Source organism: Vulpes vulpes, chromosome 13 (genome assembly GCF_048418805.1).
Source record: "Vulpes vulpes isolate BD-2025 chromosome 13, VulVul3, whole genome shotgun sequence".
Taxonomy (NCBI): domain Eukaryota; kingdom Metazoa; phylum Chordata; class Mammalia; order Carnivora; family Canidae; genus Vulpes; species Vulpes vulpes.
The window spans coordinates 121,814,312-121,831,306 of NC_132792.1; the positions used below are offsets into that span (position 1 = coordinate 121,814,312).

The 16,995-nt window shown below is 38.4% G+C and overlaps 1 protein-coding gene across 2 annotated transcripts in view; it reads right to left on the bottom strand.

Annotated features, from left to right (window-relative positions):
* Window positions 1–16,995, bottom strand: part of LIN9 (lin-9 DREAM MuvB core complex component) — an 80,934-nt gene that overhangs the window by 48,402 nt on the left and 15,537 nt on the right. For both annotated transcript variants that reach the window (XM_072732702.1, XM_026003444.2), the window contains exons 5-7: window positions 7,864–7,997; window positions 5,073–5,198; window positions 1,907–2,064 (exon numbers count right to left, since the gene is read on the bottom strand). In XM_072732702.1, coding sequence (XP_072588803.1) covers window positions 1,907–2,064; window positions 5,073–5,198; window positions 7,864–7,997 — 418 coding nt within the window. The remainder of the gene's footprint in view (window positions 1–1,906; window positions 2,065–5,072; window positions 5,199–7,863; window positions 7,998–16,995) is intronic.

Below are 16,995 nucleotides of genomic sequence, written 5' to 3' on the forward strand. Positions count from 1 at the left end.
AGGTCTGCACTGGGTGTGGAGCCTACTAAAGATACCTTTACTCCCTCTCGCTTTAAAAAAACGTAGGTCCTTCTACTAGTTCTCAAAGGATAACCCCACACCAACAGCATCAACATCACTTGGAATCTTGTTAAAAAATGAAAATTCTCAGGCCCTACGCCTGATCTTCTGCATCAGAAACTCAGAAGGGGGTGGGGTCTGCAATCTGTTTCATCTAGCCCTCTAGGTAATTCTGATGCACCTTGAAGGTTCTGAACCTCAATACTCTACAGATTAGAATACCCAATCTTTACCTATTACACTCTACTCATAGTCAACATTGTATGGTCTTATAAAAAATTCAAGAAGCTTACAACATGATTGTTCTATTTTACACATATTTGCCATTTTCTGGTGTTTTCTTCTTTTTGTAGATTTGCGGTTCCATCATTTCCCTTCAATCTGAAAAATATCTTTGGCATTACTTCTGGCTTTTTTTTTTGGCATATTTTTTGATGTAAAGTCAGCTGCTATTCATATCAGTGTTCCTCTTATGTAGTATGTTGTTTTTCTATGACCACTTTCCAGATTTTCTCTGTACTTTTTCTGTATGGTATCTAATTATGGGCTTTGCATACATGTGGGTTATCTGGCTTGGGTTCAGAGTATTTTGGATCTGTACCTTTTTAAAAACAAATGTGGCAAAGGAAAAAAAAAAACAAATGTGGGAACATTTTACCCTTTGTCTCCCCCCGCCCCCCGGGGCCATTGTGTCTCTCCTTTCCTTTTAGGGACTCTAATTAAACATCTGTTACATTGCTTAATAATTGTCCCAGAGGTCTCTGAGGCTCTACTACAGTTTTCTCCAGTTTTTTCACCCTGTTCTCACAGCGGGATAATTTCTATGGATATATTCTCAGATTCAATGACCCTTGCTTTGCTGTTTCCAATCTGTTTTTAAGCCCACTGAGAATTTCTTTTCAGATACTGCACTTTTCACTTCTAAATTTGTTACATCTAAATAATTCCTCTATCTACTGAGATATCCCCACTCATTATGATTTCATTTACATTTAAGTTCTTGAACATGTTTCATAACAAACATTTTGAAGCCACTGCTAATTCCAATATCTGAGCCATCTCAGCAACTAATTCTACTGATGGCTTTTTCTCAACTACAGAACTTGTGTTCATGTTTCTTCATAGGTTCAGTCATTTTGTATTGTATGTTAGACAATATGTTGAACTTTTTCTGGTAGACAAAAAATTACTGGCAAATTTTTTTGGCCCTGCCTGCTTGCTCTTATTGTTAAGTCTGTTTCAGGTATGAACTAAATTGAGAGCATCTTTCCTCCTTAATGAGGTCCATTCTTATCTGACAGTCCATAGATAAATATGTAGCAAACTAGATTTGGGCCATGGGCCATAGTTTGCTGACCCCTGCTCCAGATCAAATAAAAACATTAAAATATTGCTTTTAGAGAGCTTTAGGGGGCCCTTTCAGTATAATTACTAATTTATCTACTCACTTAACTCCTTTGTTATTTCTTGTATTACATAAATTGTACTTTTTCCCAAGTAGTTTAAAAAATAGACATTACAGCAGTTGAGCATCTGCCTTCAGCTGAGGACCACGATTCAGGAGTCCTGGGAACAAGTCCCGCATTGGGCTCCCCATAGGGAGCCTGCTTCTCTCTCTGCCTAGGTCTCTGCTTCCCTGTGTCTCTCGTGAATAAATAAAAAATAAATCTTAAAAAAGAAAAAAAAACACCAAAAAACCAGACATCACAGATGATAAAATAATAACTTCTATAATATACTCCTATAGAACTATAGTTTACGCTTTTTAAATTTAAAAGCCATTGGTCTAGTGGTTATCTAGGTTAAAATTATAAAGCAAAATGGTAAAGAGCTTATCTTCACTTACCCGTAACTTTGGTCCCGATAACCAGAGGCAAAGGAATTTCATCTGGGAGATCTTTGAACTGGGAAACATCTGCAACTTTCCTTTGTTGCAAGAGCCTTATTTTCTGTCGTTTCTGTTTTAATGCTGATCTCTCTTCCTCAAAAAATGCAGAAGAACATCTAGAATAAATTATAAAAATCATATAAACTGATAACTATCCTATACAAAAACTTGCAATCAGGGGGTCCGTGGGTGGCACAGTCGGTTGAGATCTGACTCCTGGGTTCAGCCCAGGTCATGATCCCAGAGTCAAGAGACTGAGGCCCAGGTTGGGCTCCGAGCTCAGGGAGAGTCTGCAAAAGTTTTTCTCTCCCACTCCCCTTACCCACTCTGCGCTCACTCGCTCTCTCTCTCTCTAAAGTGAATAAATCTAAAAAAAATAAAAAATAAAAAAATAAAATAAAGTGAATAAATCTTAAAAAAAAAAAACCCAAAACTTGAAATCAAACCATCCATCTCACTGTTACTTCTTTTCCTCTCTTTCTTTCAAGTAATTGTATTTAAAAATGAGTTCTTAGAAATAATAATTATCTTTAAAGTAAATTATATCTTTTTAAAAACAGGACTTTGCAAGACTTAAAGATTTATAAGCAAGTCTACATCATCCTTGCCTACAAAGCAGGAGGATTTGTCCACCATCCTCTGACAACACTGCATCTGGATCACAGGACTCCCTCTGGGACAATGTTCAATTACAATATTCTATTCAGAAGAACATGATATTTTCCCTGTGACCCCATGAGCACACCAATATAGAACTAAAGATGAGGCTTACCACTGTGTAAATGTTTAATCATACTTCCTGCCTTGAAGCATAAATACCGAATTTACTCTTATCTTTAGGGACTGTTTTATTTCTATTTTCAAATACTGGGATGAATCAAAGTAACTTAAATATAGCTTTCGTGTCACAAAATATATATCCATAAAACAATCATCACAGACAAGATAATGAACATTTGAAGACATCAATCACTCCACAAAGTTTCCTTGTGGCATTTTATTATCCCTCCTTCGCATCCCTCCCATTTCTGTACCCCTACTTCTCAAGCAATTGCTGAAGTGCTTTCTGTCATTATAGTTTCTACCTTTTAAAATCTCATACAAAAATAAATAAATAAATAAATAAATAAATAAATAAACAAACAAACAAACAAACAAATAAATAAAAATAAAATCTTATACAAATGAAATCATGTAGAATGAACTCTTTTGTCAGGCTTCTTTCACTCAGCAGAATTATTCCAAGATTAATCTGTGTTGTTACATGTACCAATGGTTCATTCTTTTTATTGGAGAACAGTATCCATTTCTATGAATGGCCACCGTTTGTTTATCCATTCACCTACTGGTGGACATATGTATTATTTTTAGTTTGGCGTTATTACAACAAAGTTGATATGAACATTTGTGTATAGGTTTTTTTTTTTTTTTTTTTTAAGATTTTATTTATTTGTTCACGAGAGAGAGAGAAAGAGAGAGAGAGAGGCAGACACATAGGCAGAGGGAAAAGCAGACTCCATGCAGGGAACCTGATGTGGGACTCGATTCCGGGACTCCAGGATCACGCCTGAGCCGAAGACAGACAGACACTTAGCTGCTGAGCCACCCAGGCGTCCCTGTGTATAGGTTTTTGTATAAATATAGGCTTTCATTTCTCTTAACTAAATACCTAAGAGTGGAATGGCGGGGTCGTATGGTCAGTGTATGTTTAACCCTTTTAAGAAACCAAAGAAGCCAGGGATGTCTGGGTGGCTGTGTTAGAAAGCAAGATAACACTACAAAGGGAAAAGTCATTTCACATGAAAAGTAATTTTCAGAAAATAACATATTGGAGAGATTCACTTGATTTTTCTTTCTGGGGTTTTTCTGTTTTTGTTTTTAGATAGAATGCGTTTTTGTTTTACTGAGGTATAATAGATATATAAGACACTATGTAACCTTCAGGTGTACAATAGAATGATTCAATATTTGTATATATTGTGAAATGATCATCACACTAAGTCTAGTTAACATCTGTCACCATATATAGTTACAATTTTTTTTTTCTTGTGATAAGAATTTTTAAGATCTACCGTCATCAACTTTAAAATATGCTTTACAGCCACTTGGGTGGCTCAGTCAGTTAAGCATCTGCCTTTGGCTCAGGTCATGATCTCGGGGTCCTGGGATAGAGCCCCACATCAGACTCCCTGTTCAGTGGGGAGCCTGCTTCTCCCTCTCCCTCTCCCCACCCTTCACTCATGCTCTCTCACAGTCTAATAAATAAATAAAATCTTTTTTTAAAAAAAAAGCTTTACAATACTATTAACTATAGTCATCACACTATACATTACATTCCATGACTCATAACTGCAAGATTCTATCTTTTGATCCCCTTCACCCATCTCACCCTACCCCCTTATCTTGTTTTTATATAAAGTAAAATATGTAAGAAGGCTTTTGCAGTGATAGATGGTTTCTAAAAAGATAACAATGTATTAGTATACCCCGAGAGCTTCATTAAATATAGTGGACTCCTAAAAAACAAGGATGTGACCACTCAGGTCCACTTATGCATGGATTTTTTTTTTAATATAGTATGGTACTATAAATGTATCTTCCGTTCCTATGATTTTCTTAATACCATTTTCTTTTCTCCAGCTTATTTTATTGTAAGAACACAGTAATATATATGTGTTATTGGCTGTTTATATTATCAGTAAGATTTCCAGTCAATAGTAAACTACTAGTAGTTAGGTTCGGGGGGGGGGGGGGGGGGGGAGTCAAAAGTTATATGAAGATTTGACTGTGAGGATCGGCATCCCTAACCTCCACATTGTTAAAGGATCAAATATATTTTCTAGTGTATTCTTAAATATTTTTTGGAACATAGTGGGGCATAGAGAATGTAAGAAAATTATGTTCGAATCCTATAATTTGAACAAAAATGGAACTGTATTTAATTTTAAGATGCATAGATATAAAAAGCACCTATATTAAAGCTAGTTATCAGGATATATTTAAAATATAATGATTCTGAAAAGCTATGTTTCAGGACTAGTCTTTGCAAAGATGAAAAGGAATCAATGTGGTAATTATACTACCAACTAACTTACTGGTTTATTTTAAATAAAAATATTTTTACCTCCGTGGTTTTCCCATAAGTCGCCTGATTTTTCCCCATTCTACTCTTGTTAACTTTCTTGTTTTTAAATTAGGAAAAGATTCCTTCAGACATACACAGAAGTCATTATCACCTTCAAAGAGTGGTCTGTAAGACAGAAATGGTAATTTAGTGGTTAATCACAATTATTTCAGAGGCATAAATTCAAAATATGCTTTCCAATTTTCAACATTATACTAATCCCCAAATGCATCTTTCACTTCTACCCACGACATATACAAAATTGGCACAACTTCAAACTGTTAAAACTAAAATTGGCATTTGTGAAACAATTAAGGTGTACAATTTACTCAAGAAATGTCTGTGCTGGAGATTCCAGGAGACTCTGATTTTTGCTACATCTCACATATGAGTATATCCTAGTATATCTTGGCACTGTCATTACATCCAGTGAGGATGAACAATGTTAGCTACAAAGTATCTTTGTCCCAAAGGTAATACCAACAGCAAGGAGTCCTCTTTGAGAGTAAGTAAATTTTAGAAAATTAGAGGACTCTAGGGGGTTATATCAGTTCTTGGGAATTCCAGAACTCAGATCACACCAAGATACCCTGAAAGCCTCATAAACTATGGAAAAATCAGTGGACGAAAATAAAAGAATTTCAGGGGTGCATGGCTGGGTCAGTTCGTAGAGCATGTGACTCTTGATTTTTGGGATTGTAAATCTGAGCCTCACGTTGGATACAGAGATTAGACTTTAATAAGGTCTTTTAAAAAGAAATTAGGGGGATCCCTGGGTGGCTCAGCAGTTTAGTGCCTGCCTTCGGCCCAGGGCGTAATCCCAGAGTCCCAGGATCGAATCCCACATCGGGCTCCTTGCATGGAGCCTGTTTCTCCCTCTGCCTATGTCTCTGCCTCTCTCACTCTCCGTGTCTCTCATGAATAAATAAATAAAATCTTAAAAAAATAATAATAAAATAAAATAAAAAGAAATTAGGGGGCAGCCCGGGTGGCTCAGCAGTTTAGTGCTGCCTTTAGCCCAGGGTATGGTCCTGGAGACCCAGGATCGAGTCCCACGTCAGGTTTCCTGCATGAAGCCTGCTTCTCCCTCTGTGTCTCTGCCTCTCTCTCTCTCTCTCTCATGAATAAATAAATAAAATCTTAAAAAAAAAAAAAAAAGAAATTAGGGGTGCCTGGGTGGCTCAGTTGGTTAAGCATCTGCCTTTAGCTCAGGTCATGGTCTCAGGATTGGGATCAAACCCCACCCACATCGGGCTCCCTGCTCAGCAGAGAGCCTGCTTCTCTCTCCCTCTTCCTCTGCTGCTCCCCTTGTTGTGCTTTCTCTCTGTCAAATAAAGAAATAAAACCTTAAAAAATAATAATAATAATAAAATAAATTTACAATTTTGGGGCATCTGGGTGGCTTGGTGAAGCATCTGCCTTTGCTCAGGTCACGATCCCAGGGGTCCTGGGATTGAACCCCACATCGGCCTCCCTGCTCAGTGAGGACTCTGCTTCTCTCTCTCCTTCTGCCTGCTGCTCCCCCTGCTTGTTTTTTTTCTGTGTCAAATAAAATTAATAAAGCTTTAAAAAAAATTAAAAATTTTAGGGCAGCCCAGGTTGCTCAGCGGTTTAGTGCTGCCTTCGGCCCTGGGTGTGATCCTGGAGACCTGGGATCAAGTCCCACATTGGGCTCCCTGGGTGGAGCCTGCTTCTCCCTCTGCCTGTGTCTCTGCCTCTCTCTCTCTCTCTCTGTGTGTCTCTCATGAATAAATAAATAAAATCTTTAAAAAAAATACAAACATTCATGAGATTCCCTATAGTATAGGTAACTGGTTTAAAAACCAGGAAAGGGAAGTAAAGACAAGGAACCAGCAAAGCAAGCATCAGTGACTAGCATGGATTCAATTAAATTAAGATGCATAAGAAATTTAAATTTTTCTCAGTAAATACTGCTGTTGAATAATTGGATTTCACCCAAATCTCTTACTATGTTCTGTTTAAATATTTACGTATAATTAAAGTATATAAATGTTATGTCTGAAATAGAAAGACTATCCTAGAGGCGTCTGGGAGGCTCAGCTCAGTAGGTTAAGTGTCTCCCTTCAGCTCAGGTCATGATCTCAGGCTCCTGGAATCAAGCCCTGCATCAGGCTCTCTGCCTAGAGCGGAGTCTGCTTCCCCCTTTCCCTTTGCCTCTCTCCCTGCTCATACTTCCTATCTCTAAAATAAATAAAAGCCTTAAAAAAAAAGGAAAAAACATATCTTGTTCATTACAAATAAAGGAGTTTTGTTCTAGGGTATCTCCATTCCACAGTCTTTGTAAATTATAATATAGGTTATACTTTCATAAAAATGTATAACAAAAAAAAAAAGTATAACTTCTCCAAAGAGGGGAAGGGGAAAAGAAAGCTATGAGGAATGGAAATGGATCAAAGAATGAAGAATAAAAAAAAAAAAAAAAAAAAGAAATTGGGCAGCCCCGGTGGCGCAGCAGTTTAGCGCCGCCTGCAGCCCAGGGCGTGATCCTGGAGATGCTGGATTGAGTCCCACATCAGGCTCTCTGCATGGAGCCTGCTTCTCCCTCTGCCTGTGTCTCTGCCTCTCTCTCTCTCTCTCTCTCTCTCTCTCTCTGCATCTCTATGAATAAATAAAATCTTAAAAAAAAAATCTTGCTGCTAAAAAAAAAAAGGAAAAATTAAGGGAAAAGAAGAATCAAAACAGGCCTACAGAAAAGAATATAGCTTGTAACGTTTGAAAAGCTTAAATTTCTGGTTCAAGTGATACCCATGATGTAAGCCATGATACATACTTATCTATATTTGAGTAGAACCATTCGTATATGCACCATTTATGTGCTTTGGGAAGCTTCAGTAGGTTACGTAATCGAAAACCAATCTTCTGTGAGGCTTTCTTATCTGGTGTAGACATTGTTGCTGTAAATTTCTATACAATAAAAAAACAGAGATTAATTACAGGTCCAGCAAGTAAAAATGAACATCTGTAACATCGAATACATTTGTAAAAAGGTACATTATGGTTATTAAGTACTCAAAAAAGATTCAACAACATATATTTTTTTTCATATTACTTAACAAAATAAACATTCTGATTATTTTTTACAAAGTTAAAGCCTCCAGTTTCTTAACATATTCTGACAAGGAAAGTGGTATCATTTGCCCCCACCATGTCTGTACTATGCTACAATTTCAATTTAGGTATGTAGGGAGAAGAGAATTGTGAAAGAGAGACAGAGAAAAGGCAAGCAAACAGCAGCACTAGGCCCAGAAAGTTTCACCAGTGAATTCTGTATCAAATCACAGCACTGGGATCCCTGGGTGGCGCAGCAGTTTGGCGCCTGCCTTTGGCCCAGGGCGCGATCCTGGAGACCCGGGATCGAATCCCATGTCAGGCTCCCGGTGCATGGAGCCTGCTTCTCCCTCTGCCTGTGTCTCTGCCTCTCTCTCTCTCTCTCTCTCTCTCTCTCTCTGTATGACTATCATAGATAAATAAAAAAATTAAAAAAAAAAATTAAAAAAAAAAAAACAAATCACAGCACCAATGCTATTAAAATGTTTCAACTCATTTACATAAAAGTGGATGGAACTAGAGGGTATTATGCTGAGTAAAATAGGTCAATCAGAAAAAGACAATTATATGGTATCACTCATATGTGGAATATAAGGAACAGGGCAGAGGACCTTAGGGGAAGAGAGGGAAAACTGAATAAGAAGTAATCATAGAGGGAGACAAACTATGAGAGACTCTTAACTCTAGGAAACAAACTGAGGGTCGCTGAAGGGTAGGTGAGTGGGGGGACGGGGTAACTGGGTGATGGGCATTAAGGAGGGCACATGATATGATGAGCACTGGGTGTTACATGCAACTGATAAATTATTGAACACTACATCTGAAACTAATGATGTACTTACTATAAATTGGTTAATTGAATTTAAATTTAAAAAAAAGAAATGAAAATAAAATGTTTCAGTTCAATCAAGAAAAAAAGAGCTTCCCAACTATTTTATTTATTTATTTTAATTTATAATATTTTATTTACTTATTCATGAGAGAGAGGCAGAAACACAGATAGAGGGAGAAGCAGGCTCCTCACAGAGAGCCTGATACCAACTATTTTTATAAAGGCAGCATAAATAGGTAAAATTTACCAAAGTACAATAAAAGGAAATCTCAAAAAATATCATGTACTTTATTATTATTTTTTAGGATTTTATTTATTTATTTGAAAGACAAACAGAGAGGGATGTTTGGGTGGCTCAGTGGTTGAGCCTGAGCTCATCTGCCTTTGGCCCAGGGCGTGATCCTGGAGTCCCAGGATCAAGTCCCACATCACCTGCATGGAGCCTGCTTCTCTCTCTGCCTATATCTCTGCCTGTCTCTTTCTGTGCCTCTCATGAATAAATAAATAAAGTCTTAAAAAAAATGAAAGGAAGGAAGGAAGGAAGGAAGGAAGGAAGGAAGGAAGGAGTGAGCCCATGAATGGGGAAGGAGCAGAAGAGAACCAGACTCCCCGCTGAGCATGGAAACCAATGTGGGGCTCATATCCAGGACCCCAAGATCATGATCTGAGCTAGAGTCAGACACTTAACTGACTGAGCCATCCAGGTGCCCCTGCATGAATTTTTAAAATTCTTGGAAAGCTATTCCATTCTCATAGATTGGAAGAATACCGTAAAAATATCCATATTATCTAAAACAATTTAAAATTCAATGCAATCCCTATGAAAATTCCAATGGCATTTTTCACAGAAGTAAAACAATTGTAAAATTTGTATGGCATCAAAGAAGATCCTGAATAGCCAAAGCAATATTGAGAAAGAAGAACAAAAGTAGTGGCATCAAATTCCCTAACTCCAAAAAAACCCAAAAAACAAAAAACAAAAAAAACCCCCCTAATTCCAAACTATATTATAAGCTATAGTAATCAAAACAGTATCATAATGGCATAAAAACAAGTATACAGGGGATCCCTGGGTGGCTCAACAGTTTGGCACCTGCCTTTGGCCCAGGGCAGGATCCTGGAGTCCCGGATCGAGTCCCGCATCGGGCTCCCGGCATGGAGCCTGCTTCTCCCTCTGCCTGTGTCTCTGCCTCTCTCTCTCTCTCTCTCTCTATCATAAATACATACATACATACATACATACATAAATAAATAAATCTTAAAAAACAAAAACAAGTATACAGGTTAATAAAACACAACAGAGAGCCCAGAAATAAATTCACGCATATATGGCTAATTAATTTACAACAAAGAGGCAAGAATATACAATGGAGGGCAGCCCCAGTGGCGCAGCGGTTTAGCGCCGCCAAAAAAAAAAAAGAATATACAATGGAGAAAGGACAGTCTCTTTGATAAATGGTGCTGGGAACACTGGACAGCCATATGCAAAAGAATCAAACTGGACCACTGTCTTACACCATACACAAACACTAGCTCAAAATAGATTAAAAACTTGGGGCACCTACGTGGCTCAGTGGGCTAAGCATCCAACTCTTGATTTTTGGCTCAGGTTATGATCTCAAGGTCATGAGATCGAGCGTCACATCAGGCTCCACACTGGTTGCAGAGCCTGCTTAATATTCTCTTTCCCTCTGCCCCTCCCCCTCTCTAATAAAATAATAATAAAAAAAATAGATTAAAGGCTTGAATGTAAGACCTGAAACCATAAAAGTTCTAGGAAAAAATGTAAGTGGTGAGTTAGACACTGGTCTTGGTGATGATTTTTTTTAATTTGACACCAGAGGCAAAGGCATCAAAAATAAAAATTAACAAGTGGAGCTCCATCAAACTAAAAATCTTCTGCATAGCAAAGGAAACCATCAACAAGAGGAAAAAGAGATCTACAGAACGGGTGAAAATATTTGCAAGTTGTATATTTCATAAAGAGTTAATATTCAAACTGTATAAAAACTCATGCAACTCAATAGCAAAAAAAAAACAATCCTGGGTGGCTCAGTGGTTGAGCACCCGCCTTTGACCCAGGGTGTTATCCTGGAATCCCAGGATCAAGTCCCACATCTGGCTCCCTGCATGGAGCCTGCTTCTCTCTCTGCCTATGTCTCTGCCTCTCTCTCTCTCTCTCTCTCTCTCTGTCTCATGAATAAATAAATAAAATCTTTAAAAACAAAAACCAAATCCAATTAAAAAATGGGCAGAGGGTCTGAAGAGACACCTTCCCAAAGACATCCAGATGGCCAACAGGTGCATGAAAAGATACTCAACATCACTTATCATCAGGGAAATGCAAATTCACAGTGGGATATCACCTCATACCTATCAGAACAACTAGAGTCAAAAAGATAAGAAATAGTAAGTGTTGGTGAAAATGTGGAAAAAGGGGAACTCTCCTGCACTGTTGGTGGGCATGCAAACTAGAGCAGCCACTGTGAACAACAGTAAGGAGGTTCCTCAAAAAAATTAAAACTAAAACTTATGATTCAATAATTCCAATGCTGGGTTATTTATCCGAAGCAAACAAAAACCTTAACTTGAAAAAAATATCTGCACCCCAATGCTCTGTGCAGTATTATTTATAATAGCCAAGACATGGAAGCAACCTAAGTGTTCATCACTGGATAAAGAAATAAAGAAAATGTGGCTCTCTCTCACACACACACACACACACACACACACACACATGCTGGAATATTATTTAGCTATAAAAACAGAATGAAACCTTGCCATTTGCAGTAACATGGATGGGCCTTGAGGGCATTATGCTAAGTGAACTAAGAGAGAGACAAACACCAGGTGATCTCACTTATATGTGAAATCTAAAAAAATTCCCCTGAAAAACAAAACAAACAAAACCCCAAAAACAACAACAACAACAACACACATACACAAACTTAATTCATAAATACAAAGAGCAGGGATCCCTGGGTGGCGCAGCGGTTTGGCGCCTGCCTTTGGCCCAGGGCGCGATCCTGGAGACCCAGGATCGAATCCCACATCAGGCTCCCGGTGCATGGAGCCTGCTTCTCCCTCTGCCTGTGTCTCTGCCTCTCTCTCTCTCTCTGTGACTATCATAAGTAAATTAAAAAAAAAATTAAAAAAAAAAAAAACATAAATACAAAGAGCAGACTGGTGGTTGCTAGGTAATGGGGTGAAAGGGGTGAAAAGGCACAAACTCAGTTTTAAAATCAGTAGGTTAAAAAATAATAATAAAATAAAATAAAATCAGTAGGTTAGGGAGATGTAATGTACAGCATGGTGACTATAGTATATATTACATAGTTAAAAGTCACTAACAGAATAGATTTTAAAAGTTCTTATCACAAGAAAAAAAATTGTAACTGTGCTGACAGATGTTAACGTAGTGATCATTTCACCACATACACAAATATCAAATCTGTTGTGTACCTGAAACATACAATGTTATGTCAATGTTGTCTCAATTTCTTTATTTTTTAAAAAGATAATTAATGTATTTATTTGAGAGAGAGAGAGAGAGAAAGTGCATGAGGCGGGGGGGGGGGGGGGGGGGGGGGGAGGGCAGAGGAAGAAGCAGACTTCAGGCTGAAGAGGGAGCCTGATGCGGGACTCAGTCCCAGGACTCTGAGATCATGACCTAAGCCAAATGCAGACACCTCACGCCCACCACCCAAGCACCCCCAAAAGTTCTTCAAAAAGGTCAACAACAAAAAAAAAAAGGTCAACAAAACTGACAAGGCTTTTAGCTCTACTGACCAAGAAAACAAAAACAGATGGATACTTTCTTAACCTGTAAAACTTATTTCTCCTCATTCCAATCCAAAAGTCATGATCACATTCAATGTTAAGATACGAAAGACAGAGGCGCCTGGGTGGCTTAGTCAGTGAAGCTTCTGCCTTTGTCTCAGGTTATGATCCAAAACACTGTCATTAGAGGAAGAAGATGTTGACAATCACTACTATTTTTTAACTAATAATTGTAAAGGAGAAGATAAAAGCCATTATTTGCAAGTGATAAGACTGTCCTAGAAAACTCAAGAAAACAACTATAATCATTTAAAATAGTAAGAGAATTTAATAAAGTGGGCAAATACAAGGCTGACATATAAAAATCAGTATCTTAGGGAGATCCCTGGGTGGCTCAGTGGTTTGGCGCCTGACTTTGGCCCAGGGTGTGATCCTGGAGACCCGGGATCGAGTCCCGCATCGGGCTCCCGGCATGAAGCCTGCTTCTCCCTCTGCTTGTGTCTCTGCCTCTCTCTATGTCTATCATAAATGAATAAATAAATAAATCTTAAAAAAAAATCAGTATCTTAAAAAAAATCATTATTTTTCTCTATATAAGGGAGAATTAGTTAGATAATAAAACAGATGAAGGGATGCCTGGGTAGCTCAGTGGTTGGGCGTCTGCCGTCAGCTCAGGGAGTGACCCTGGGGTCCCAGGATCAGGTCCCGCATCGGGCTCCCTACATGGAGCCTGTTTCTCCCTCTGCCTGTGTCTCTGCCTCTCTCTTTCTGTGTCTCTCATGATAAATAAAAACTTTCAAAAAAAAAAAGCAGAAGATATATCCTGTTTATGAAAGCAAAAATGACAAGCACAAAAGTATTAAACACCCAGGAATACACTAAACAAATGTGCAAGATCAACATGGAAAAATATTTTAGTCTACAGAGGGACACTGAGGCTTGAATAAGTGGAACTAGGGGATGCTTGGGTGGGCTTTGTATTTGTAGATCAGCAATAGGGGTTTAGATTTTTATTCTAAATATGAGGGAAAATCCTTAGACAGTTTTTTTTTTTTTAATTTTATTTATTTATTCATGAGAGACAGAGAGAAAGGCAGAGGGAGAAGCAGGCTCCATGCAAGGAGCCTGATGTGGGACTCAATCCCGGGACTCCAAAATCATGCCCTGAGCCAAAGGCAGACGTTCAACCACTGACCCACACAGGCATCCATCCTTGTATAGTTTTTTTTTTTTTTTTTAAAGATTGTATTTATTTATTCATGAGAGACACAGAGAAGAGGCAGAGACACAGGCAGAGGGAGAAGCAGGTTCCACGCCGGGAGCCCGACGTGGGACTCGATCCCGGGTCTCCAGGATCATGCCCTGGGCTGAAGGCGGCGCTAAACCGCTGAGCCATCCGGGCTGCCCTCCTTGGACAGTTTTAAGCAAGGTAGTGGTGTGATTTGATTTTAAAACACCACTCTGGGGCGCCTGGGTGGCTCAGTGGTTGAGTGTCTGCCTTTGGCTGAGGTCATGATCCCAAGGTCCTGGGATCGAGTCCCACAACAGGCTCCCTCTGGTGAACCTGCCTCTCCCTGTGCCTGTGTCTCTGCCTCTCTCTGTGTGTCTCTCCATGAATAAATAAAAATCTTTAAAAATAAATAAATAAATAAATAAATAAATAAATAAATAAATAAATAAATAATAAAAACACCACTCTGCTAGAAGAAAACATATAAAAATCTTTGTGACCTTGAGTTAGGCATAGATTTCTTAGCTAAAGCACACAAAAGCTTGATCCATAAAAGAAAATATGGACTTCATTAAAATTAAGAATTTCTACTCTCAGGTTGCCTGGGTGGCTCAGTGGTTGAGTGTCTGCCTTTGGCTCAGGTCATGATTCCAGGGTCCTTGGACTGAGCCCCACATGGGGCTCCCTGCTTCTCGCTCTGCCTCTGTCTCTGCCTCTCTGTGTCTCTCATGAATAAATAAATAAAATCTTAAAAAAAAAATAAGTGAAATTAAAACCAGTTCTTGGACAGAGAATTTCAATGCTACAAATATGTCACATAGCATAAATTAATTCATAATATCAGTGCAATACCAAGAAAAATCCCAACAGGATTTTTTTCCTAGTCAAGTTGATTCGAAAGTCTTCCTACGGAGAAAGTATCCTAAAAAAGGATATGTAATAATGACTCACCAGATATTAACACTACATAAAGCCACATTAAGACAATCTGACACTAGCACATACAGAGACATACTAGATACAGATAAATACAAAGACCAGAAATAATCCCAAATATATAAAGGAATTTAGCTGTGATGCAGATGGATTACTTCCTCAGTGTTATTAGCACAACTAAGTAGTCCTCTGGGAAAAAAACAAGGTTGCAGATTTACTTCATCTTTTACTCCAAAATAAATCCAGATGGATTGAAAATTTAAGCATTAATAAAAAATGATATAAATGAGTGAATTTAAAAGGTATAATTTTATTTTTTTAAAGATTTTATTTATTTATTCATGACAGACACACACACACACACACACACACACAGAGGCAGAGAAACAGGCAGAGGGAGAAGCAGGCTCCATGCAGGGAGCCCAACACGGGACTCGATCCCGGGCCCCCAGGATCAGGCCCTGGGCTGAAGGTGGCACTGAACCACTGAACCACCCGGGCTGCCCAAAAGATATAATTTTAGACCAGAGAAAATCTTTCTAAGTATAAACCCAGAAAGTCACGAAGGAAAACACAGTTATATTTGACCTTTACATTTTTTTTTCAATCCTGCATGTCTGTAAAAAAATTTAAAAAGTCAAAAGACAAGCTACAAACTGAAAAAGAAAATTACAACCAATATAAACAGCCAAAGGGCTAATATTAATATATACAAAATTCTTGCAAACGAATTAGAAAATAGGGACAAAAGACAAACAGTTTATGGGAAAGAATTTTTTTTTTAAAGACTTCTATTTATTTACTCATAAGAGACACAGAGAGAGAGGCAGGCTCCATGCAGGGAGCCCAATGTGGGACTCAATCCCGGGCCCCCAGGATCAGGCCCTGGGCTGAAGGCAGGCACTTAACCACTGAGCCACCCAGGCATCCCAAGAAATTGTTTTAAACATATGTGAAGGGCAGCCCCGGTGGCTCAGCGGTTTAGCGCTGCCTTCAGCCTGGGGTGTGATCCTGGAGACCCAGGATCGAGTTCCATATCCGGCTCCCTGCATGGAGCCTGCTTCTCCCTCTGCCTGTGTCTGCTTCTCTCTCTCTCTCTCTCTCTCTCTCTGTGTCTGTCATGAGTAAATAAAAAATAAAAAATAAAAAAATCTCAAAAAAAAAATAAACATGTGAAAAGTACCTCAACATCACTCATAGATGAAATGCCACCTAGAATCAGGGAGATGCTATTATCAGATCGGCAACAACTCAGATGTTTGTTTATATACTGAGCTGGCAAGCATTTGGGGAAACAGGTACTATGATATATTGTTGGTAGAAAGTATAAACCAGTACAATGTCCTTGGAGAATAATTTAGTACTACTTCAGACTGTTTAAATGTGCATATCCTATGATCCAGCAATTCCACATTTCAGGCATCTATCCTTGAAAAAACACTTGCAAATTTATACAAACATGCTTGGTTGGGGTATTCGCTATAACACTGTCTGTAATAGTAAAACCTTAGAAACCATTTAAATGCCCATAAATAGAAGAATGTATAAACTACGGTATCATAAGACTGCATAATATATAACAGGAAAAAGAAACAAAAGATTGAAGTCTGCCTATCTGTTATCAAACTAAATCAATCAGCACAGCCAAATCTCAAAACCAGATTTTTAAATGAAAAACTGAATTACAGAATGATGCATGGTATATGATCATGAAAATATTATAATTTTAAAACTACAAACATTAAAAACTACCATGAAAAAAAAACTACCATGTATTTTCTATGAACACACATATAAACTTTTAAGAAAGGTCTATAAAGATCTAAAAGGCTGGGCAGCCCAGGTGACTCAGCATTTTAGCGCCACCTTCGGCCCAGGGCGTGATCCTGGAGTCCCGGGATTGAGTCCCGTGTCGGGCTCCTTGCATGGGGCCTGCTTCTCCCTCTGCCTGTGTCTCTGCCCCTCTCTCTCTCTATGTCTCTCATGAATAAATAAATAAAATCTTAAAAAAAAAAAAAAAGATCAAAAGCCTAATCAAACTAATTCCAGTGGTTACCAGTTAATGATGTAGATCT